General features: G+C 45.8%; 1 protein-coding gene across 3 annotated transcripts in view; it reads left to right on the top strand.

Annotated features, from left to right (window-relative positions):
- The first annotated feature begins 2,170 nt into the window (after nucleotides 1-2,170).
- Epha4 (Eph receptor A4) overlaps nucleotides 2,171-23,386 on the top strand; it is a 143,407-nt gene continuing 122,191 nt past the window's right edge. Inside the window, 3 exon segments of one of the 3 annotated variants that reach the window (NM_001162411.1) lie at nucleotides 2,171-2,317; nucleotides 5,481-5,548; nucleotides 10,055-10,718. In NM_001162411.1, the coding sequence (NP_001155883.1) occupies nucleotides 2,227-2,317; nucleotides 5,481-5,548; nucleotides 10,055-10,718 (823 nt within the window). In that variant the 5' untranslated portion in view covers nucleotides 2,171-2,226. 3 annotated transcript variants of the gene reach the window in all.

Below are 23,386 nucleotides of genomic sequence, written 5' to 3'. Positions count from 1 at the left end.
AGCTCTTGCCCTTTCTCAGTCTGAGCGGCAAACGATGGGGACCTAGATCTTTATATTTATTTTTCTGTAAAAGTCAGAAAGACACGTGAAAGAATCGAGACTTTTCTTAAGGGGACTTAGCGAGAACACTTTTAATAAATTATGCAACACATATATTCCCCCGTGCATAGAGTCCCCCACCCCCACCCCCGCGCCTCACTGATGTATACTCGGTAGCTACAATAACGGAAATCCACTTTCCCGGTGGGTGACATTCCAATAGGATTTTCCAAACCGCAGAGTCAAAATGCCAGGAGCCTTACACGCTGTCCCGCTGGACAACCGACTCAGCTATGGCCCATGGCCGCACTCTCGCCTTCTGTAAAAGTTGCTGGTGTGATTAGCCTGGGTGTTAGCCCGCACACAGTTCTCCTTCCCTGGGGGAGGGGTGCGGGGGTGGGAGGAGGCTATCGGTTCTCCATGACAATAACCAGAAAGTGCCTGGAGCCACTCTCGATTTTCTACCTGCTCCACATCTTGCCGTGATGCTCAGATTTTTTTACTCCATAGTCTCATTTTTGGGGGGCAAGCTACTCATGCAATCCTTTGAATGTGAAGTTCCTTCATGAAACGTTTTCCGAGTCCATCTTTCGTAGTCTAGGTGGAGGGAAGTGAGATAGGACTCTCCGCACTGTAGTGTGGGAAGACATGGCCAATTCTATAAATAAATTAGTAGCTCGGCTTGGACAACCTGGCTGGCTGGCTGAGGTCTTTGTCCCGTCTGCCTTGCTCGGGACCCGCGCGCTGCCACATCTGGCCGGCAGGTGGCGCAGTTGGCTCACGTAGAGCCTCTGCCCTCGCTGTTTGCAAAGTGCCTCCACTCTAAGCCTTAGATCTCAGGCTGAGACTCAGACTTGGAGAAGGGAAATCTGGCCCGGGAGGGATCCAAAAGAGGGGCGGCTTGAGGGGAGCACGGAAGGTGGGTCTTCTGGAATCCCACCCCTTTAAACGCCTGGGGAACAGCCACCCAGTTTCCCCAGGTAGCTAGCTGAGCTGATATCTGCGGTCGGCGCTCAACTGGCTTCCCCGGTGGCCTGAGCATCGGAGGGACCGACTGTGACCTGATGGTGTGTGCGTCCCTGGGAAGTCGATGGTTGGCATCCAGAACAACGCGGGGTTGTGGTACAAGTTTCTGCGGGTACAGCCTCTCATCTTGGTCTCCTGAGAGACTGTACCCATCAGCACCGGGGAGACGTAGGAGCTCAGAGCCACATTAGCTGCTCCAGGCAGCTTGCGACCCTCCGTGTGCCCATTCTGTGCAGCAGGTGTTCTCATTCGTACACCCTTCCCTTCTACACCTTTGTGTCCCGGAATGGCTAGACGTGGTTGCAGGGACTCTCCCTGGAAAGCGCACAGTGAATTCCCGGCAGCTAGGTCTGTCGCGAGGTGATTTCACCCTTCGCAGTCCGGTAGTGGGTCAGTCGACGTGAACACCCGGACCAGGGGTCACTTCCCGGCGATAGAAAGATTGGGGACAAGTGGCTACGTTGGGGAGACATTGGAGAGGACTGGGACTCCTTGGCTGGGTAACTAAGAAGGAAAGAAATAATCAAGCTACGAAAGTCCCCCAGCCCAAAGCATTTCCCACGGCGGAGCGCCATAAAGACACAAAACCGGGCAATGAGGGTGTCTGCGTGCAGCAGAGAGCGCCAGACCTGAGCTGGGGTGGGCAGTACAGCGACCCGACGACCTCAGCATGGGGCAAGAGCCAAGGTGCAGGTCAACCTCAGACTTATTTCATCTCAACAGGAGTCTTTTCTCCCTCGCCCAGCTCCGGATTTGGGGTCCGGCGAGGACTGCCATCATTTTCTGGCCTTCCCCGCCGTCCTGTCGGAGTCTCTCGAAGTTCCCTCTGCCGTCCAAGGGATCGATCCCCGAGGATCGAGACAAGGTTCCGGAGCTCCGGTGGGAGAACAGACCTATCACAGCTACGGAGCCAGCCTCCGGAGACCTTGAGCCCTGCGGAGGCTGGAGGGGGCGGGACCTCAGGGGGTGGGCTCTGCACAGTGGGGGTGGAGATGTGGCGCCGGTTCTGCTCTGCCATTGGTCGCAAGCTCCGGACTGGCGGGTGTACGTCACGGGCCGGGCCCACCCTCTTGGCAATGTCTTCAGACTGCTGCACTCCTAACTTAAGCATTTATTCCACTGGGATAGAAGCGGTAGGAGCAGCGTTGGCACCGGCGAACCATGGCTGGGATTTTCTATTTCATCCTCTTTTCGTTTCTCTTTGGAATTTGCGACGCTGTCACCGGTTCTAGGGTATACCCGGCGAATGAAGGTAAGAGCCGGGCAGCCCTTACGCGATCCGGGACCCGGAGAGGGTGATTCACTGATGAATGGTTCGGGAGCTCAGAACCAGTTAGGATGGGGGGCGGGGGGGGGGAGAGCGCGGCGTGAGCCTCGCGTTCCCACTCCGGAGAAGGGTGCGGGACAGAGGGGATCCTCTTAAGTGGGGAACGAGGAAGATCGGGCAGTCTGAACTGAGAGGGGTGACCGATGCAAGCTGCCACTCTGCCCAAGTTTGTAGTGAAAGGCCAAAGTTTATCAGCATCCGCCTGCAGGGCCGGCTTCAGGAGCCCCCAGGGGGATACACCAGGATTTAAAACAAAACAAAACAAAACAAAAATAACGTGTGAACAAAGTCCTCTTCATCAGCAGCACCAGCGAGAAGGGAAATGCAGATGAGCAGTGAAGGCTTAGCGCGCCCGGCCTCTTGTCCAAGCCTTGCGAGCCCGGGTTTCTGCAAAGTTTTCCCAGCGCTGCGCTTCCCGGGACCTGGCTGCCTGGTCTCCGCAGCGCAGCGGTGGTGGCGCCGCTTGCGGGCGCCGGTGACCTGATTTCTAGCACCGGGCCTCAGACACCTTTTTCTCCATCGGGCCGCGCAACCTAGAGGTTGCAATCGCAGGCCTACCTCTCCCCTACCCCAGATCCTTAGATCATCCAGCAAACCTAGAGGAGCAGTCAGCGAGTTAAACATACCCTACTTTAAGCTTCTCTCTCTGGAATGGTGTGAACTAGTCTGTAAGGACTGGCATGACCCACCGGACCCGCTCTTTCTTGGTGCTGTTTTCTGTTTATCTATTGAGACGTGCTGGAAGGATTGTTTTTCTGTCCGAGGTGAGGGGAGAGGTGGTGACCATTTAGTTTCTAATGGGCCTAGAGGGAAGAGAGCATTCTCTGTTTTGTCTGTCTCTGTCTCTCTTCCTCCTCCTGTGTGTGTGTGTGTGTGTGTGTGTGTGTGTGTGTGTGTGTGTGTGTGTGTGTGTGTGTTTGAGGGTAAATGTGTGCCTGGTGCGGGTGTCTGCATGAACCTGGACTATTTGTGCCGGGTAAGCGAGTGCGCAGGGTGTGAACGTGGGCCCGGGCCTCTGTTCGTGTTCCAACCTATACGCATTAGCTGTGCATCTGTCTTATCGATTCTTCCCACTCCATCCATCCATCCATCCATCCATCCATCCATCCATCCATCCATCCATCCATCCATCCTCCGTCTCCCCAGGCATCAGTCCATCTAGCTATTTCTGTGCAATCCACTATCATTTTTTCTGTTCCGAAGGAGGGAGCCAAAAACCAACTTAGGCTTGGCTAGGCAGAGGGTACCCGGAGCTCTCCGGGCAGAGGTTTGGACACTGTCATACACCTGCCCATAGGCACTGCAGGGGTGGAGGAGGGGAAAGTGGGGGTAGAAGAGTAGTCTCTCCCCTACTCCGTCTTCTCATTTCAGGGTTTGTGGCTTCGGTTTAGCACCTCGACAGCCGCTGTCGCTCAGTCCCTGGGGCTTTTCCTCTGAGCGGAACCGCGTACCTCGCGTCCTCATGGCTACTTACTTTACACACTTGTTAAGTGTCCCCAGAGACCTCTCTCGCCCCATACGTTAGAGTTAGGGTTCTTTTTTACCTTTAATTCACCCTTTTTTTTCCCTTTGGGACGCGAGACTGGGCGCCCTAGACAAAAAGGCGCACGTTGGAACCGTAGGCTAATGTTGAACGGGGGGGGGGGTGCACCTCCTTGCCCCTCCTTCCCTTAAAAATTAATTCATTTTGTTGCTTTTTATTCCCATCACGTTTCCTTTTCTCCCTTTTACCCTCCCTTTCTACTCCCTCCCTTTTTTTGTAAATTGGGTCTTATTGTTCCCTTTGTGTCCCTAATCCACCTTACATAAATCCAAGTGGATGTAGCGGGCTTTTCTCTAGGGACCGGGAAGAGAAGGGAGCACAACTCCAGGCGGGAACGACCCGGGAAAGGCTCTGCATTTTAGAATAATTAATAGACCCCAGGAATACAGGATCTTTCGGAGAGCTGGGGCAAAGGGGTTGTTTTTAACTTCCTGGATTTGAGGGGTAAAATGAGGGGAGGTGGGCAGAATTCCAGGCCCTGGGGGTGAGACTGAGAATTGGGGTACTCGGGCCGCCAGGACAGGGGCCTCCCATTCCCACCCTTCCCCCCAGCCTGAAGAGCCAGTCTCCCTGATCAAATTAATAACCCAAAGGGTTCCTTTTAGATGGGCCTTTCGAGTCCAGGCCCGAAGATCGTGGTGGGAAAGGCAATGTGGATAGGATTCGAATTCATTGCCTCGCTGTCAATGTCGTAGGCACCTAGCGCTTTATTCCACCCTGAGAAGGGTACCATAGCTCTAGAGGCCTCTTCTCCCTTCCCCCTAGCTTGGAGGCCCAATGTTAGGTGTAGTGCAAGCGTACTAAATCCATTAGGCAGTACTCCATACCTAAAATTCAAACCAGCCATTTCCTGGGGGGTGGAGGGCTCATCTCGGTTGTCCTCCAAAGGACCTAGGAAAAAGAGAATACTTCGGTGTACTTGCATTTTAACCTTAGGGATCTGCCGGCCTCCTTGCTGGGACTTAGATATTCACAAAGCAGACGGGGTATACAGGGACCTGTATTTATCTGGTGGTGGGGCTTAGGGGAAGGGGGGAAGAGCATTTTCCCTGACCCTTCAGGTCCTCCCATAGCATTCACTTGTGGGTCTGTCACCACCACCGGTGAGTTATGTGGTCATCTGAGGCTTGCAAAAACAAATACATCGAGTAGATAACAGACATAGATGAATGCAGACTTTGCTCTCTGGTGTTGCTGTCCTACACTGATAGATTTATTTTGTTTGCTCTGTGTTTGAGATGCCCTATTCATCCTTTTTAGAAAAAAAAAATGAATCAATCGGGTCCTCGGATGGAATTTTAAATGCTAAGCAAGTTAAATAAATAACCTGCAGATTTCAAGAGGGGAGAGGATCATGTGAGGAGTGATTATTTACATAAGTGGGACCCAGTTTCGGTTTTGATCAGATTGGCTATTCGCACCCTCAACGCATATGGAAACGCTCAGGCAAATGGTTTTTGTGTTATTGGCTTTTGCAATTGGAAATTAATCTGTTTTCCTTTGTGTTTATATATATATATATACTTTTTTTTTTTTTTTTTGCAGTTACTTTATTGGATTCCAGATCTGTTCAGGGAGAGCTTGGGTGGATAGCAAGCCCTCTGGAAGGAGGGGTAAGTTCTGAGGCCTTCTCTGAGGCAAGAAGGAAAAAAAAAAGAGTGATTAGCCACTTTCTGAGAGTCTAATGGCTTGATTCTCTGTGATTGTGGTGAGGGGGTCAGATTTCTGCTGTGGCCTATGAAGTGAATTACGCTTTGTTGGAGAAATCCAATACTCCCTTTGGATAGTTCTGTCATGGAAGACCTAGAAACCAAAAGGGCAGAAAGGGGCTTCAAAATTAGGAGATTGGTGGAAGTATAGACTTAGATGCCTATTTAAAACTAAAATACCGACAAGAAATACGATCTGGAGACCAAATTAGAATTTATGCCTATTACTCTGGTGGTCATGGAGTCCTGGCGGGGTTAATTTTAGAGCAATTGTTCTGCTTCCAGATGAAGAAGGGGAATAAAAAAAGATAGCAGAAAGAAAACATCTCCAGTTTGCACACCAAAGCAGCGGGGGAGGCCGGCCTCCTTACCTTTTTGGTCCTGTTGAGGAAGTTTCTGCCTGGGCTTGGGTATTCAGTTTGGAAGTTTAAGCATTTGAGTCTGGATCTCCACAAACTGGGGATGCTTGATTAGAAAGCACAAGAGGGCATCCTTCTTCATACCTCTGCTAGGCAAATTGTAGAACACTCCATGATCAATCCAGCAGAAGACTTCCTTCCTTAGCAACCACATCCCCACCCCCACCCCCCCAACCCCCAAAAGAGCAGCAGGTCACAAGTGAATCAGTCACAGAAGGAAGTCAGGGCAGCTTGTGTCTCTGACTGTGGGCCCGGATTGAAATAACTCACACCCTTTAAAAACTTAAGCAAGCCATCTGACCCTGACACGCGTGATAGTTTATGACAGAGTCAATTGATCAGGAACAATGAGAAGCAAAGATTAGCAAGCGAGGCATATAGTGTAATGCCAGCACCCAGCGTGGTGTTCCACAGCCTTGAATAAAGAATTGACAAACAAAACATCAAAAAGATTCATAGACACTATTATTTACAATATGTGTTTCAAAACTAAGAATGGGCAATTAAATAGTCATTAAAAAAAAAAAAAAAAAAACCTGAGGAATCAAAGCAGGCCCTACAATCTGCCTGAAATGGAGATTGCCCTGCTTTCTGACTCTCAGTCTGAACTTGACTGCCTGCTGTTGGCTTGGTCTTTGATGAAAAATTCCATTCTGTCTCCCAAACCATTTTTTCTTAAAGGCCAGGAAAGGGAGAGTGATTGGCAGGCCTCTGGTAGTGTAGACAGGCTGTATTCGGTGCTGATTGCCCAAAATTGCCCTCATCCTCTGACTGTGAAGAAAGCTACAGCTTTATCTTGCTTCGAGTCAGACTCAACCTTAATCCTAGACTCTGGGCCAGTCACTGAGCCAGATGATGCTTTCCCAGGCTGCACCAGGAGTTTCCCTCCCTGGGTTAGAGTGTCTGACAACTACTGGCCAACACAACTGAGGAGAGAGAGTCCATGTTTATGAGAATGTTGTAAATGCCTCCTTTCTTTCTCCTTGCCCCGAGCATGAAGAGATCCTTTTCAACCTAGCTTGTTTCACTAAGTGTACACTTGGCCCATGTAAAACCAAGGAGTGACACATTTGGAAGTAGAGTCTATGGTCTGTCTGGTTTCTAGCAAACATGGGTTGTTGGAATTTAGTATGCAGACATCTTTTCTCCTCTTTCTGTAGAATGGCTGCAAGAGCACTTAGTCACATTTTCTAGACACAAAACTTTTAGTTGTTTTGAAGTCTCTATTTAAAAAAAAAAAAACCCAAAACACCAGAACCACTATGCATAGCTTACTGTGCACAACCCAGAACTTTCTGTGGACTTGAGTACTCAGTCTTTCTCCTCCATCATTATGAGGTATGTGTCAGTTCAGCTATCATTATTATTATTATTATTATTATTATTATTATTATTATTATTATGAGGCCAGACATGGCATTTTATAAGCCTACATCAGGATTGGTCATTCTGCAGGAACAAGAGAGGGGGGAGTGAGACAGAAAGGCCCATTGTCACCTGTTAAATTTCAAATACAGAATCTACTCACTGACATGTATACATACATACATACATACATAATACATATACATATGCATACATGTGTGTGTGTGTGTGTGTGTGTGAGAGAGAGAGAGAGAGAGAGAGAGAGAGAGAGAGAGAGAGAGAGAGAGACATGAAAGCAGATTGGGCAGGAAAGAGATCTGCAAGGGGAGGAGCATCAGGGGTTGACAAGCAAGGCTCCGTGGCACATATGTGTAAACATGTGATGATAAAACTTTCATTTTATACACTACCCCCCCCCCAATTTTTTTAATGTAAAAGTCATTCAAAAACATAGCCGCCATTGAGAAAACTGTGAACGTTGACAGTTCAGCTAATCCCTATGTTTTTATCATTGAAATCCTTTTCAGGTCTAGAATGAACGTAAACTCTGAGAATCCACTAACTAGAAGCAGATTTTCTTGGAAAAGTCCAGGTTGAGGGTAAAAACATGGGGGCTTCTTGATTGTTCAGGACTCTCTCCTTGGAGACAGAGTATTTTCCCTTCTTTGTTGGAAACTGGAGAGCTGTGTAATGGTGGCTTTCACTTGTAGCATATTCTTTTAGAAACTCTTAAACAGTTTGCCAACACCCCAAAGCAACACATGAGAAGCCCTCAGAGATGGCTTCCTGTCTCAGGGAGCAATCAGGAAGAGCAGGATAATGGTGACAAGTGAAGGCTGGCTCCTGCTGGCAACTCGTACCAGGCACTCCCTTCTGACAGTGCCCATTTAAGTGGGTGCGCTGTGTTCTGTGGTGATTAGGAAACAGACAACTAAGGGAAGATCCCTGGGTGCCATGGGCCACGGAACAATGTGTTAATACACTGAGATGCATACTCACCTGACCTGAATTACCCCACAGGGGCTCTAGAGAGAACTCCCTGCACTTTGATTTACAAGAATAAATGCGCTTTTCCAATTCATCTTTGCTCTGACATGAGCGGCATTCTGAGTAGGTATTTTGGATGCAAAATCTATTTTTAGATTTACATGAATTTCCCCCAAACAAGTAAACTACTTATAATTTATCACCTCCTAGATTATTATAATAATAATGATAATGATAACCACCACAGGACATGCAACACTCTTCAGCTCCAACTTTCACAACGAGAGCAGAAATACAGAATCGAATCGAATCAAATACAGAATTATATGCATTAAAACCCTTCATCAATGGCCTTTCTGTCCACTAAGAGTTTCCCCTGGGAGAATGGGGACCTGTTGAAAGATGCGTTAGGATACCTGTTAGAGGGGATGTGTTACTGTGGAACACAGTTTTCAAAACTCTCTTTTTTTTTTCCCCCTCTAATTATATTTCTGTTAGGTATTTAAGCTGATTTATGCCAGATCTATATCAACCCCGCATTATTTTGAATACTAATGAACAATTGGAAGCTGTCTAGCAGTCTAGAAGGAGCTAGGGTTTAGGTGTGACCCAAACTGTCTTTTTGCATTTATTATAGGAGGGGTGCGAATCTCTCCTCAAAATGAGTCCCTGAGCGTGGACACTACCCACCATTAGTCTGCCAGTCAGGAAGTAGAATGCAACAAGAAACAGCCCAGTCTCCTTTTAATTTTCTTGCCTGGGCTTTCAGTTATAAATACCACTATTTTGGTTTAACTGGCTGAGACTAATTGGAAGCACTCATTCATTCACCCTGTTGACGTGTGTGTGTGTGTGTGTGTGTGTGTGTGTGTGTGTGTGTGTGTTGTTTCAAAAATAAGAAAATGCATACACTCAGAGCAATTCAATGGGTTCTGAAGTTTTCAATTCCTGTGATAGTCTATTTGAGAAACCCGGCCAGGGTTCCTATACTGTCTCCCAGGTTTGCAGAAACCAGGTAGGATTTTCTGTTTTGCCCTTTAAAGACTAGGAACAGTTTTGTTTTTTAAGTCATAAAAAAAAAAGTATTAGGGAGCAAAGTTCTGACAGGAACACTGCTAATTAACTGATAACTGTCTTCCTTTGGCAAGTTCAACTCTTCCTGCCCTTAATTTGCAGATTTCTGTTTAGTGTTGAAACAAATACACATACAGGTTTTTTTTGTTGTTGTTGTTTTGTTTTTGTTTTTGTTTTTTTTTTTCATTTATGAGTAAATGTTGCCACTTGGAGCTGTAGCTCTTGTAATAGGTGAATTTGAGGTTGCCGGACCATCTCAAGAACTGCTGAGAGCACACGAGCAGTAAATCCACTGTTGCCTTTCTGTTTTAGGCAGAAAAGAGAAGCGGTCTGTGTAGGGAGGAGGAGGGGGATCCGCACTGAGGAGGGTGTGTGGGCGGGGGGGGGGGGCAGTTCTCAAGAAAATAGCAAAATAGCCCATAAGATACTCCCTACCCCTGGGCAGGGTGGGGGTGGGGGGACTGTCGCACAGTAATTTTCTTCTGTCCTCAGAGTGTGAAATAGATTGGCTGAATCTGTCTGAAGAACCTTTCTCATTGATAACGTTTCCTTTGGATCTTTGCAGTGGGAGGAAGTAAGCATTATGGATGAGAAAAATACACCGATCCGAACCTACCAGGTATGCAACGTGATGGAAGCCAGTCAGAACAACTGGCTGCGAACTGACTGGATCACCCGAGAAGGGGCGCAGAGGGTGTACATTGAAATTAAGTTCACTCTGAGGGACTGCAACAGTCTTCCGGGCGTCATGGGGACTTGCAAGGAGACGTTTAACCTTTACTACTATGAATCGGACAACGACAAGGAGCGCTTCATCAGAGAGAGCCAGTTCGGCAAGATCGACACCATCGCAGCGGATGAGAGCTTTACACAGGTGGACATTGGGGACAGAATCATGAAGCTCAACACCGAGATCCGGGATGTAGGGCCCCTGAGCAAGAAGGGTTTTTACCTGGCTTTTCAGGATGTGGGTGCTTGCATCGCCCTGGTGTCTGTTCGTGTGTTCTACAAGAAGTGTCCCCTCACCGTTCGAAATCTAGCCCAGTTCCCCGATACCATCACTGGGGCTGATACCTCTTCCCTGGTGGAAGTTCGAGGCTCCTGTGTCAACAACTCAGAAGAGAAGGATGTGCCAAAAATGTACTGTGGGGCAGATGGTGAATGGCTGGTACCCATTGGCAACTGCCTATGCAATGCTGGGCACGAGGAGCAGAATGGTGAATGCCAAGGTAAGAACAGCCATACTGTACTTTTCATTAGGGCTTAGTGCACGTAATTAAATCAGAGAGGAGACTGAATGGAGTGAAGCCAGTAATTAGCAGCCCCTGTGGGATGTGCTGGGACAGAGGGATCTAATGAGTAAGTGCTGTAGCTCCAGGTGGCAAGGCTAAGACATTTCTAATACTGAGAAAACAAACGATGCTGTTGTAATCAGCAGAAGGCCAAGCACATTTGCTAACAGGCACTTAGATCCCAGCCGGCTTGATGCCCCTTCTGAAATGCAAATGAACAAGCTGAAGAAATGGGCTTGCTTGATCCTTGCTTAAAGAGGGCAAAAAACCCTTTTGGAGCCAGTCTCCTGACTCTTGGTGAAGAGAGCAGAATGTGTGTGAGCGTGAAGGAGTTAATGTATGTTGACTCACCAGGTGCCTTCCCACTGATTACAATTAATCCGTACACAGAGAGTACTTTAATTTTTTCCCTGCTTCGTGGACCAGTGGAGAAGTGGCCCAATAGGGTAAAGTAGACGATACTTCAAGTACCTCTGTTCCAACTAATGCCCCTTGAAGGGTTTCAAAGCAAAATGAATCTTGACAAAAGACCTCTCTCTTCATTTCTTTTAGGAGATCATAATGCAGTTAGGGGGAGCCTCCTGATTGGATCTGTGGTCAGAGGCCATGATGATAGTAAACTGTGATCCCTTTTGGTTGTTGGGTTTTGGAAAAAGTGTACTTTCGTTGGTTGTAATCTATTACTAAAGGGATCTTCGCCTATCTCACACAAATGAGAGTTTAGTTTCTGACTTCCTCTGTCAGAGCAGAGACCAGCAGTTTTGCGTTTGCATTGGAGCTAAGGTTGAGAGGAACTCCTGCTTATATCATGTGTGGATTCAGATGTCCAAACAAGCCAGTCTTCTGTCTCGCTTGGCATCATCCACAGTCTGTTGCTTCCCTACTCTGTAATGGCCACTGCAAAGTGGTGACTCCGGGTTCCAACTGTGGAACAGATCAGATGGATCTTTTCTGTCAGTCGAGGCCTTGGGGGTTCACCTGATTGGGTGATTAAAGGGCCTGAGGTAAATGGCTGCCAAACAATTTGTCCGGCATCCCAAGCATCCTAATGACAGGGTGCGATCAAGTGTAAGGCATTCATTCCACTCGCTAGACCTCGAGTCTGTGGGCATCGGCACAAGAAAAAGTACATTGGTGGTCATTGTGGTGTTATCCGGTTACGCGATTCCGCTTTGAGAGTTTTCTACTTCCTCCAGGGGCCTTCACTGATTTGCTGTAGTTATTTATTTCTGGGAGTGGCCTACTACGGATGTTCTTTTATTTCTTTATCAATACGAGATAAAGATCAATTGTCTTATTTCCCAAGCTAAAGCGTTAATTTGCAAACACGAAAGTCACAGCACAAAGTTTCCATGTAGATGAGCCACGTACTGTGTGATTTGGTTTTGACTTGGAGAGGACTTGATAAACTCGGATGGGGTCAAAAGCCTGAAGTATATCCTGGCTTTTGCATGAAAAAAAGTAGTGTGTACCTTGTCACTGGTGCAAAAGCCTCGACAGCCATGACACACAGCCAAATGCCCAGGACGGTGACACTACGGCTTTCTAGAAAAGAAGCTTCTCTTTTTGATTTTTGTAAACCCTGACTTTCTATCGTCCAGAGATCCCTGTATGTGATTGTTGCTCCTCCATTTCCGGCTCCCATGCTCTCTCTGCCAACATTAGCTCAGCTCAGTCTCCCTAGAGCTATTGATTTTCAGTTGTCACAGATCCTGGTAACTCATATATTGCTCTACCTGCAACTCCTTGATGCCTTTACAAGCCAAATTAGGGGAGGGGAGAGAGAAAAGGAGAGGGAGATGAAGCCAATGGAACGTTTTTGTGGTTTGCTTTATGGAACTGATGTGTGTGAGTGTTCATCCTGTGATACGCGGAAGGGACAGAGCAAGGAGCTGAACTCTGCAGCAGACCCTGTCCATTTCGGAGCAGCTGCCTACAAAGGTAGTTTTAAAATGAGTGAGATGAAAGGGTATGGATGGTTGGGGTGTGTGTGTGTGTGTGTGTCTGTGTGTGTGTGTGTGTGTGTGTGTGTGTGTGTGTGTGTGTTGTGACAAAGGCCAGAGGAAGACTTACTGTCCCTGTCTCATTCTCTTAAGACGAGGTCTTGAGGAACCCAGAGCTATGTTGGCAGCCAGTAAGTCGCAGAGAGCCTCTCGTTCCCCCACTCCTGAGAGCTGGGGTTACAGTTCTGTGTGTGCTATACCTAGCTTTCCTATGTGAACGCGGAGGATTTCTCCCTAGCCCCGGGTCTGGCTCATTGGAGAACAGGGACTTGCAACAAACGATGCTGGGATGGCTTCAGGTTGGTGGAGTAACTGAGAATGGCATTGAACTCCAGATCCCCCTGCCTCCGTTCCCAAGTATTAGGCCTATGTGTGCGCAGCACCGCCCCCAGCAGCTGAGTCATGTTTTAAGAACTTGGTGTTTTCATCAGAGCAGGGGAGTGGGGGGGAGGGGGGCTTCGAGAGTTAAATCTGAATTTGCTTTTTTCCCCTCACTGCATGGATAACACTCAAGGAGATGCTTGGAGCGCAAAAGTCAGTCATTTGTTTTTCCGTTTCTGCCCAGAAGTCTCTGGTGAATTTAAGCAAGAAGGAAAAACTTGACTAGGAGATTTCTGAAATCCCAAACTTGAATGAGATCTTTAAAAGATGATGCCTCAGTGTAAAACTCCCCGGAGGAGGAAAACAGTTGACCTTGGTGGACAGCCTTCCTGGACCCAGAGCATCACAGGATAGGTCACACAGGTGTGGGGACTAGGGAGTGTCTCTCGGTTTGATAGTTGGACTGGGGAGTGTCTCTCAGTTTGATAGTTTGGTGATATGACCTTGAGCATATTTCCTAAGCCTTGGTTCGTTCAACTATAAAACTGAATGGAGGAGCCATTGTACTAAACCCACAAACTTGCCAAAGGACTCCAGGCAGTAGAGGTCACCTGGCAGATCAGAAACACTAAAGTGGTGGACATGTTAATATCTCTGTCACTTGCTCTTCCCAAGGTCAAAGCTTTTGACTTGGAAGTTGGGTTAGAATAATTAATCGGGTTCCCAGCCACTATCTGCAGTCAAGGCTAAAGATGGACACCAGCCCTAAATCCTTCACAAAACCCCCTTTTCACACCTCAGATCTAAAATCATTCGATTCCCCCCCCCCCCCCCCCACCTAACCTTTTTTCTCTATCTCTATAGCAAAAAACTTTCCTCTGAATGAAAGACCAGCGATTTGGGGGTGGGACAAGGAGAATGTAAAGAGAGCTTAAGGAGAAGCATAAAGGAGACCAGGCCAGCTCCTCACAACCCTGGCAGCAGGGTCCTCCCCATTGTCTTTTCAATGGGTCCACTGCAGCAGAACAAATAGAAGGACAGGTGAAAGGTCACCTACTTCCTCATCCATCTTCCTCAGGGTCTGAGAGGTCAGAGGGAAGATTGATTAAGATTTTAAACATTTGACAAAGGCTCCTTGGGTGAAAATGGCCAGGGCGGGTGGGGGCCTGGGGTGTACTGTTGTCCCCAGTCTAACCCTGGTCATCCTCTAGAGTCCTCAAGGGACCTTGGTGACAGTGCTACACTTCCTCTTGCAGTTCTTAGAGCCAACAGTACATGCTGATGTAAGAGGGATGCAGTCTGCTTGGAAGGTGTCAAGAGCCTGGGAGATGGCTAAGCTGGCCGAAGCAGCTGCAGTTCCATTGTGCCGTGGACTAGCATGATCTAAAACGATTTGGTTTGGTTTCACTAGGACAATGAGGAATGTCAGCCACTTGTCTGTCCTCAAGGAGAGAGACTGACTGTAGGACCCAGTCAGCCCAGGCCTCCAGACTCACTGCAGAGGATAGCTCTACTCTCTCCTAGTTGGTTTCCCAGGCTTAGTAGGATCTGCAGAGAAAAATTAAGATATAAGGTGGTCTCTCTTTCTGTGTCTGGGGAGCAAAGATGGGCTCACACGTGCCTGGTGTTTAGGACACAGTTCCTGTCAGCTCCGAAAATTAGGCAGACCAAAAGACTTATAATGTTTTTAAAAATCTTAATTTTAAAAGCTGGAAAAAAAAATTAAAAGAGAGACCCAGACTTACTCTTTGGGAAGTGCTAATAAAAATGTTTACAGAATGGATGTATAAAAAGGATATTAGTGAAAAAGAAAAGATTCTTTAAAAGGCAAAGAATCATAATAGTGACATTATGAAGTTAGGCAGGAATCCAGTGGTCTGGTAGTCTAGCTCAGTGGTAGAATATATATATCCCCAGAATGGGAGCGATTGTGAGGTCCAACCCTAGCAATATAAATGCAAACTAATATAAATAGCAACTGTGGACTCCAGTACTGATGTGTATTATATCATATCACACGTGCTGTCTTGAACTATATCATTCCATATTCTATAGCATCCAAGAATGAATGAAGGCTGTAGGAAATGACATGGCGGCTACGAAATTGAAATATTGTAAATTTATCCTCTGCAAAGGAGAAAACCATATCAAAAAAAGGCAGATGGCTGTGTTTGTCTGATACGTGATAGGACTGTCATAGAAAGAAGCGGTGGACAGAAGGGTTTCAAATATAGTTCAGAGAGCCACCCTTCCATACCCTTTCATTTTGTGAAATTTTTTTTCTACCTTTGAATCGTGTCTTTAAGAATCAATTGCTCAACTCACGAGGCTGCTTTTATCTGGAGCTTTGAAGCGCGTCTGTGATCACTCACAGACCTAATTCTTTATCTCAGAGGAGCAAGGTTTAATTATTGTCCTTTTTCTTCCATAGTCTTTTTAAAAAAAATGTTTTTTCCCTTCATTGTGTGACTAGGTCTCTTTTGTGAGCAGGGGATCATGCGCTGGTCTCTATTTTGGGTTCAGCAAAGCGTCACCTGGGAATTATCTCAGTCAGGGATTTTTGAAATACGTTATTTGAGATTTGATGACTTATTTTATTCTAACTGAGCTTCCTTGAACCTTTCAAGAGTGAATTAAGACGTCATTATTTTTATTAATACTTGAGCTGCTAGGAAGAAGGCTGATTAAATGGTTTTCGCGGTTGCCACTGTGCAGAGCGAAGGTGGCCCTGTTACAACTGGCTTTCACAGCCTCGAACTCCACCACACTTAACTTTTTTTTCTCTCTCTTTTTGGCTTTTAGTTGATGGATTTAATATTACCAAAGAATTGCACGCTTGTCAGAAAAATTCCCAGTGTAGGCTTGTGCAAAGTCAGGAGGAGTTGCTCACCCTTACACATACACAGAAGCTTCACACACACATTCAGGTTTCAAACTCACTCCTTAGCCACCATCTGCACAATTTGACAGGTACCTCTACTTATACATTAAAAAAATAATAATAGCAACAGCTATTCTTTTAACTGTCATCTTGTTTATTATAAAACGTGGCCATTGTAAACACCCATTTATATTAGGGATGTAATTTTCCCTCATTATTGGAAAAGTTAAGTAAGATCTTCATACTACAGTTTCTGAAATATTACTTTATGAGACACGGGGCCTCACTGTGTGGCTAGCCCTGGCTAACTTGGGACTCTCTCTATATGTACACTAGCTGCAAACTCAGTGAGATCCATGTGTCTCTCTCTGCCTCCCGAATACTGGCTATAAAGGCATCTGCCACCATTGCCAGGCCGATATCTTTAAGCTAACACTTTAACTTGTAAGTTTCCTTGCAATTTCCATTTAGAAACAGTTGATGAACTGTGCTTTATTGCATCTTGAGCAGGTAAATTTAGTAAAACTTGATGTAAGTGGATGAGTGGGGCCAAGCGATGTCTATCCAAGTCACTGCCATGGTGACAATCAATGGAGCAGAAGACATCTCATTAAATGTTCATTGAGTGAATTAATAAGTAAACAAATGAGTAAGGGATTCTGACCCGTGTTGTATTAAACATTTATCTGGGAGACTTATATTCCATGGAGTCCTTTGCTTGCGGGCTAATGCATCAATAAATTCCTAGTTTATGTGTTCGCATTTCAGTTACCTCCTCGCTCTTTTTTTTTCAAATGAGCCATTTTCTCCATTGGCTTGCATTTGAAGATCTCTGCCATGTCATCCTTTGCCTTAACCACTACTACACAGCTGCCACCGACCACCACCACAACTGGGTTCATTTAGTGCTCGACAACTCTCCCGACCTAGAGGCTCACCCCAATCAAACTCGAGGACAGGAAGATGGGTGTGGTGCTGATCTAAGGCTTTGGAAACTCCCGTGATTTCCTTGTGCTAGGTCATCACAGATGACCTTGCCCTTCTGTGGCACCTCCTGGAAGGCGTGTCAGTGTGCACACCTCCATCACCAATGCTTTCCTCAGCCATGGCAGTGGGTAATGGATGAGGCTGAGGCATTACCTCTGGGAGACTCTGCAGTTATGTGTGTGTGGGGGGGGGGAAACTAGGCCTTATCTTTTTATCCTTAATATCTCTGCCAGAACGTGGTATGCAGCTCATGAAGTTAACACAGACCTAGCATAATCCCGAGAGTTTGAGGGTTGAGTGGAATTTCTCATTGTGACTTACCTGGATATGTAATTATGGACACTTACTCAACTTCCCTAACCTGAAGGTCACATGTGTACATTGGTGATACTTACCCATATGCCATTGAGTGTGATCTGTACATAGAAGCATTATGTATGGAGGGCATATCATCAGCCATCACTTGGAAATATTTTTTTTTTTTTTGGTTCTTTTTTTCAGAGCTGGGGACCGAACCCAGGGCCTTGCGCTTCCTAGGTAAGCGCTCTACCACTGAGCTAAATCCCCAGCCCCGGAAATATTTTTTAAAAATATTTATTTGTGTGTGTGTGCATATGTGCACACGCACGTTTGTGCATGCACTAGGCACTGTGTGTGTACAGTGCCCAAGGAAACCAGAATTCATTGAATCCCTTGGAGCTGGAGTCACAGGTAGTTATGAACTGTTCAACACGGGTGCAGGGAACTTTGGAAGAATAGCAAGTGTTCTTAACTAGAGAAGTCTCTGTCTAGCGCCGATGTTAAAAACCTTTACATTTATTTTTCTGGTGTGAGTATGAGTGTGGTAGCAGTGTGGGGCTGTTTGGTCAGTTTCTGCCCACCAATAATAATAGGTCTCAGCATAGAGATTTGTTTGTTTTGAAAGGTCAATGGCTACTTTTCCAGGAAAGAGTAATGGTGTAGGTCTTTTAGGTTTCTATTGCTGTGGTGAAACACCATGAGCAAAGCAACTTGAGGAGCAAAGGGTTTCTTTCAATCACAGTTGCTTGTGACAGCTCATTAGCAAAAGAGTCAGGGCAGGAACTCAAACAGTGCAGGAACCTGAGGGCAGGAGCTGATGCAGAAGCCATGATAGGGGGTGGGGGTGGGGTGGGAGCTTCCTCTGCCTGCTTTCTTATATCACTCTTGACCGGCAGCCCTGGGATGGCATCACCCACAGTGGGCTGAGTCCATCCCCAGTGATCACTCAGAAAATACCTTACAGCTGCATCTTTCAATTGAGCCTTTATTAGATATAGCTGTAAGGGATTTTCCTTCCTTCCTTCCTTCCTTCCTTCCTTCCTTCCTTCCTTCCTTCCTTTGCTCTTTAAGACAGGGTTTCTTTGTGTAGCCCTGGCTGTCCTGGAACTCCCTCTGTAGACCAGGATGAACTTGAACTTACAGATTGGAACTCCGTCTGGAGACCAGGCTGGACTTGAACTTATAGATAGATATCTGCTGCCTCTGCCTCCAAGTGCCGGGATTAAAGGAGTACATCACTATCGCCACATCATTGGGCATTTTCTTACTTAGTGATGACTCTCTCTAACTTGTATTCCATTGACATAAGCTAGCTAGTACAAACAGCAGAGTAATAAAGGTTCTTTTTAATTTTATGTATATGAATTCTTTCATATATGTGACTAGTTGATGCTTGAGGAGCCCAGAAGAGGGTGTTGGGCCCCTCAACCTTGAATTAGGCTCAGTTGAGAGTGTGGGTGAGTGTTAGTAATTGAACTTGAGGCCCCTGAAAGAACAATCAATGGCCTTACCCATGAGCCATCATCTCTCCAGCCCCAAGGCTTGTCTTACCTACATTGATGACATCACACACACCCTCTTTATTAAACTACTGTTCTAAGTCAGTGGTTTTGAAATGTGATCCATATGGAGTCTTCCGTAAGACCCTTTCATGTGGCCTACAAGGTCAAAACTTTCTTGATTCTAAGATATTGCCCCTGCCACTCATCCTCTCAGAAGAGCAATGGAGTTTTGCAGAAGCTCTCTGACATGCTATCTCACTGAATTAATTATAGAGCCAGGTATAAAAATCCAGGTGTCTAGTACTACTAAGTCTGGCATTTGAAGAGATACAAAAAAGAAAAACAGATTAGGAAAGTTATGCCCTCTTTCTCTGTAATCTTATTTGAGACACACAGTTTTGGGGGTGGGGGTGTTTATTTTGGTTTCATTAAAATATGTTGTTTGTCTTAACCCAGAGTGGACTTATTTGCTTTCCCCCACCCTTTTTTGAGACCCAGTCTCACTATGCAGCCTTGGCTGTCCTTATACTCACTAAGTAGGCTCTGAACTTGTGCCACCTTCTTCCTCTTCTCTCCTAAGAGCCAAGATTATTGATGTGCACTACCAAGCCCTGCTTGTTATTTTTTCAGTGATTAAAAATAATAACAAAATAGTTGGACTCAGGGAAGGCAGTTGCTGTCAAGTCTGATGACCCAAGTTCGATTTTCAGGACCCAGATGGTGGAAAAGGACAACTGACTTCCACAGAATGGTTCTCTGACCCTCAGGAGGCATGAAAGCCCTGTCTACACATAAACAATTAAATTTGCTGTACAAATGCCTTCCAGTTTTCTGTTTGTCTTGTTCTAAAGGTAGACGCAGACAGCTGTAAGTCATCAATAGAAGTGCCTTGGCATCCCAAATAGCTTTTAAGAGAAGAGAGGGTTCCAAGGCCAAGAAGAGAGAACCAGTGTAGGAGCCCATCAGCCTTTTTATTTGGGCAATCAGACAATCCGGAGTGCACTTCTGTCTCCTGGTGGTCTGTCGAGACACGCTACTGATTTAAATGGATTTGGGAAGGTCTGGCATGGTGAGGGGGTAGGGATCTTTTCCATAATCTGGGAGATTATGGTTGGTTTGGAAGAGTGGCATTTCAGTTGACCTTATAGATGCTTCCATAAAATTAGGAACCAATTTACAGCCCTTGGCTTCTTAAAAACTGGTTGTCTGTGTCCAATAACATGGCTCAGTGTTCCCTTTAGATTTATTATAAGAAGAGATGATTGAAGAAGACCTAGAGAGAGAGTGGGGGTTTTTTTCTCTTGGATTTTCAAACTTCTCGTCCTATTGTGTTGACAGCAGGTACCCCTGAGCTGGTAGGGGAAGGAAAAGCAGGTGAGGTCACTTGGTTCCATGATCTAGAGGGTAATTAATAGGCCCATAACTAAATGGACATCCTATGAATATTCAGGGTCTATTTTGCCTTCCTGGGAAACAGGCATGTTGGAGTGGCTTTCAACTCCCCTTGGAGACACCCAGCATTTTCGGGGTGAATGGGGGTCGTCAGCTGTCTGCCTGGCTTTGCCTTTCCAGGCAGCAAATTCTCCATTTGCATATTCTGTATGCGCCTTCATGCAAAACAGCACACCCATTTCCCCCTTTCACAAAGGCAACCAGGGCTTGCCTTTGGAAACCCCAGCCAGAATCCCAGTCTGTTTATGCAGAACCCAATGAGTTAGACACCGTGCAAATTAATTCGGCTTCCATTTGATTTGAATGCTTCCAGAGACTAAGGGGTTGGAGGCCAGAGTGGACTGTTTGCACTGGGCACTTTTTGTATAACGCCCCTCCTCCAGCCCCCAGTTGGAATGGTTGTCAACTCTCCATCTCCCCCTGCCCCATGCAAAACAACCCAAGCCCCTGCTGCCCATTTCATTTTGACCTTTGGGAAAAAGACCCTGGCTCTGGTGAATCCTGAGACTTGTCCTTAGTGACAGCTCCAGTTGGAATCTTGCTGTTCTTTCTGAGGTGGGAGGAGATGGTGTTATTCAGATTATGCTTGGAATGTTTAGAAGTGTTCCGACAAAGAGCTTCAGAAAGTTTTGAAGGAAAAGATTCTTCTCTATAAGAGTTGTTCGGTCCCAGGAAGTTCCAAAAGTAAGTTTTAGGCCACTGATCGGTCCCTTCCCTCATTCAACAAATAGATATTGGAATTAAGTCAGAGACAAATCTTTCACCTGCAATTCTATACCTGTGAATGAACGCACCAGTCCTTGAGTCTAGAAACAATTAATTCACTTATTTTCCTGATAACATTCTCTGACAAAAAGTATATTTACCGCGCAGTAGATATATTCTCTGCACTCCTGGTTGTAGGGTGCCTTTGCATTCAGTCCTTTCCTTATTTTCCCCAAATCTTCAAATGGGCCCAAGGTTTACCTTATTCTCTCTAAAATAGGGACCTTGGCCCATTCGTTGCCTGTTTAAACCAGCAATCTTCACCCACATTTATAAACTAGAAGAGGATTTTGTATGAAGTAGTTTCTGAAGTTCAACTCGTCTTGAGTTCCTTTAACTTTCAGGGTGGAAAACCAGGTCCAGACAGACTTGGCCTCCTCGTTAAAGTGGAGGAAAAGTCAGAAAACAAGATGTAAATGGGGGAGAGCTTTGAAGGCAGCTTGTCCCACGCTCTGACAGAGTTTGATGATGCTGTGCAAAGTCCATTTGGGATGGATTATTAGGATTAAAGTTCCGAAGAATGCCGTGCACTTGGTGCGTTCTCTGGTGTCATGATTGGTTGAGAGAGTTCAGCTGCTGGTCTGGCTCTGGTTTCCAAGGATGGATTTAAACAGACCCGCATTTCTCAAAGGTGATCTTCCCAACCTCTTCATAATAAGTTACAGAGCTCAAATTGCTCAAAATCCTTAAAATACTATTTGAAGTCAGTTGATTGATAACGATCATTTCCCACACCAGTACAAAGCCACGGTACAGTTTCCTAATTACCCTGATAATCCTGTTTGCTTGTATGTTCTAAACTACGAAGTGCTGGGTAATTATTCAATTCTTAATAGAAGGCAAATGGCAACGTAAACAATAATTAGGATGTTAGACAGACTAATGCGCTTCAAAGCAAATTGGATTTTTTTTTCATAGTGTTCAGCGTGAAGTCCCATAAAACTAACAATTTAGAATCAAGGCAGAAAAGGTTCCGTTTTGTTCATATTTTATGGCGGTATCTCTTTATGGCTTGTTTCTATGAATAGCAGTTTGCCCCAACGAAACTGGCTGTGCCCAAGCCAATCTCACAATTGCTTCCCTGCTGTTTGACATTTGGCTACTTTTGCCCAGAGGCTCCAGCTTGGGCCTTTGTCTGTCTGGGATCCAGAGGTCAGAGGTTAACAGAATACTGATTTTCTCCCATAATACCATGGCAGGTAAATATGGCCCAACCTCATGATTAGGGAAGACCCAGTCAGCTAGGAATGCTTTTCTCTAAAGCCTTTGTCCCTAACAACGTCTGTGATTTAAGATGCCTAGTTTCCCACCGATGCTCCCACGCAGACTCCAACATTCTATTGTATGTGACTGTGACGTCACCCTCTAAATCCCATTCACAACTAACAAAACCCCCAAGACACATGACCCGAAAACTTCCAGCAGAAAATTATTGGATTTGAAGAGTAAATTTCTACAAATTGAATAATGTACTACTACTTAACAGTCTTAGGCATTCACTTTTGTGTTGTAGTCCTATCTATACTTTTTTTTTTTTAGATTTATTTATTATTTATAAGTACACGGTAGCTGTCTTCAGACACACCAGAAGAGGGCATCAGATCTCATTTCAGATGGTTGTGAGCCACCATGTGGTTGCTGAGATTTGAACTCAGGACCTCTGGAAGAGCAGCCAGTGCTCTTAACCACTGAGCCATCTCTCCAGCCCTGTACTAGATTTTAATGATCATGTATTTTACTGAAAACCAAGGCGGGGCAATAAATAAATATTTTAATAATTTGTAATAATTTGGCAACTCTCCAATCTCTCTCTCTCTCTCTCTCTCTCTCTCTCTCTCTCTCTCTCTCTCTCGTCTATCCTTCTTAATATGTGAACAATTACAGGTGAAGTTAAATGAAGAATCGGTTTTATTTTGTTTTCTATATCCCTTCTCTAAGGAACTACCCAAATGTATATCATTATCAATGATACTAATGTTTTACATCATCTTCATCATATTAGCTTCATATCGTCAAATTTTCTCCCCGAGATTAAAAACATTCACTAGATTAGATTACACCCTCTGGTTCTGATGCACAAGGGCCTGGAGAAGTTTAAAACGTTTCAAACTGGGCAGGGGTGTTTGTTCAGTGTTTGAAAAGTGCGTGCTGTTCTTGCAAAGGACCCAGTTTGATTCCCAGCACCCGCAAGGAGATTGGCCACTTCCTCGGGCACCAGGCATCACTCATGAATAAAATGAATCTAAACCAAAAATTTTAATGGTTTAAGCTTACACACACACACACACACACACACACACACACACACACACACACACACACACACCACCTTTCTAAGTCTTGCCTTTTCTATTTGGTCAACCTCTTTTCACACTGCACTGTGAACTTGGTCCT

The sequence above is a fragment of the Rattus norvegicus genome, chromosome 9 (genome assembly GCF_021556685.1).
Source record: "Rattus norvegicus strain SHRSP/BbbUtx chromosome 9, alternate assembly SHRSP_T2T, whole genome shotgun sequence".
NCBI lineage: Eukaryota > Metazoa > Chordata > Mammalia > Rodentia > Muridae > Rattus > Rattus norvegicus.
The sequence above is the reverse complement of the archived record's forward strand: the minus strand, read 5'-3'. Positions and strand labels throughout refer to the sequence as shown.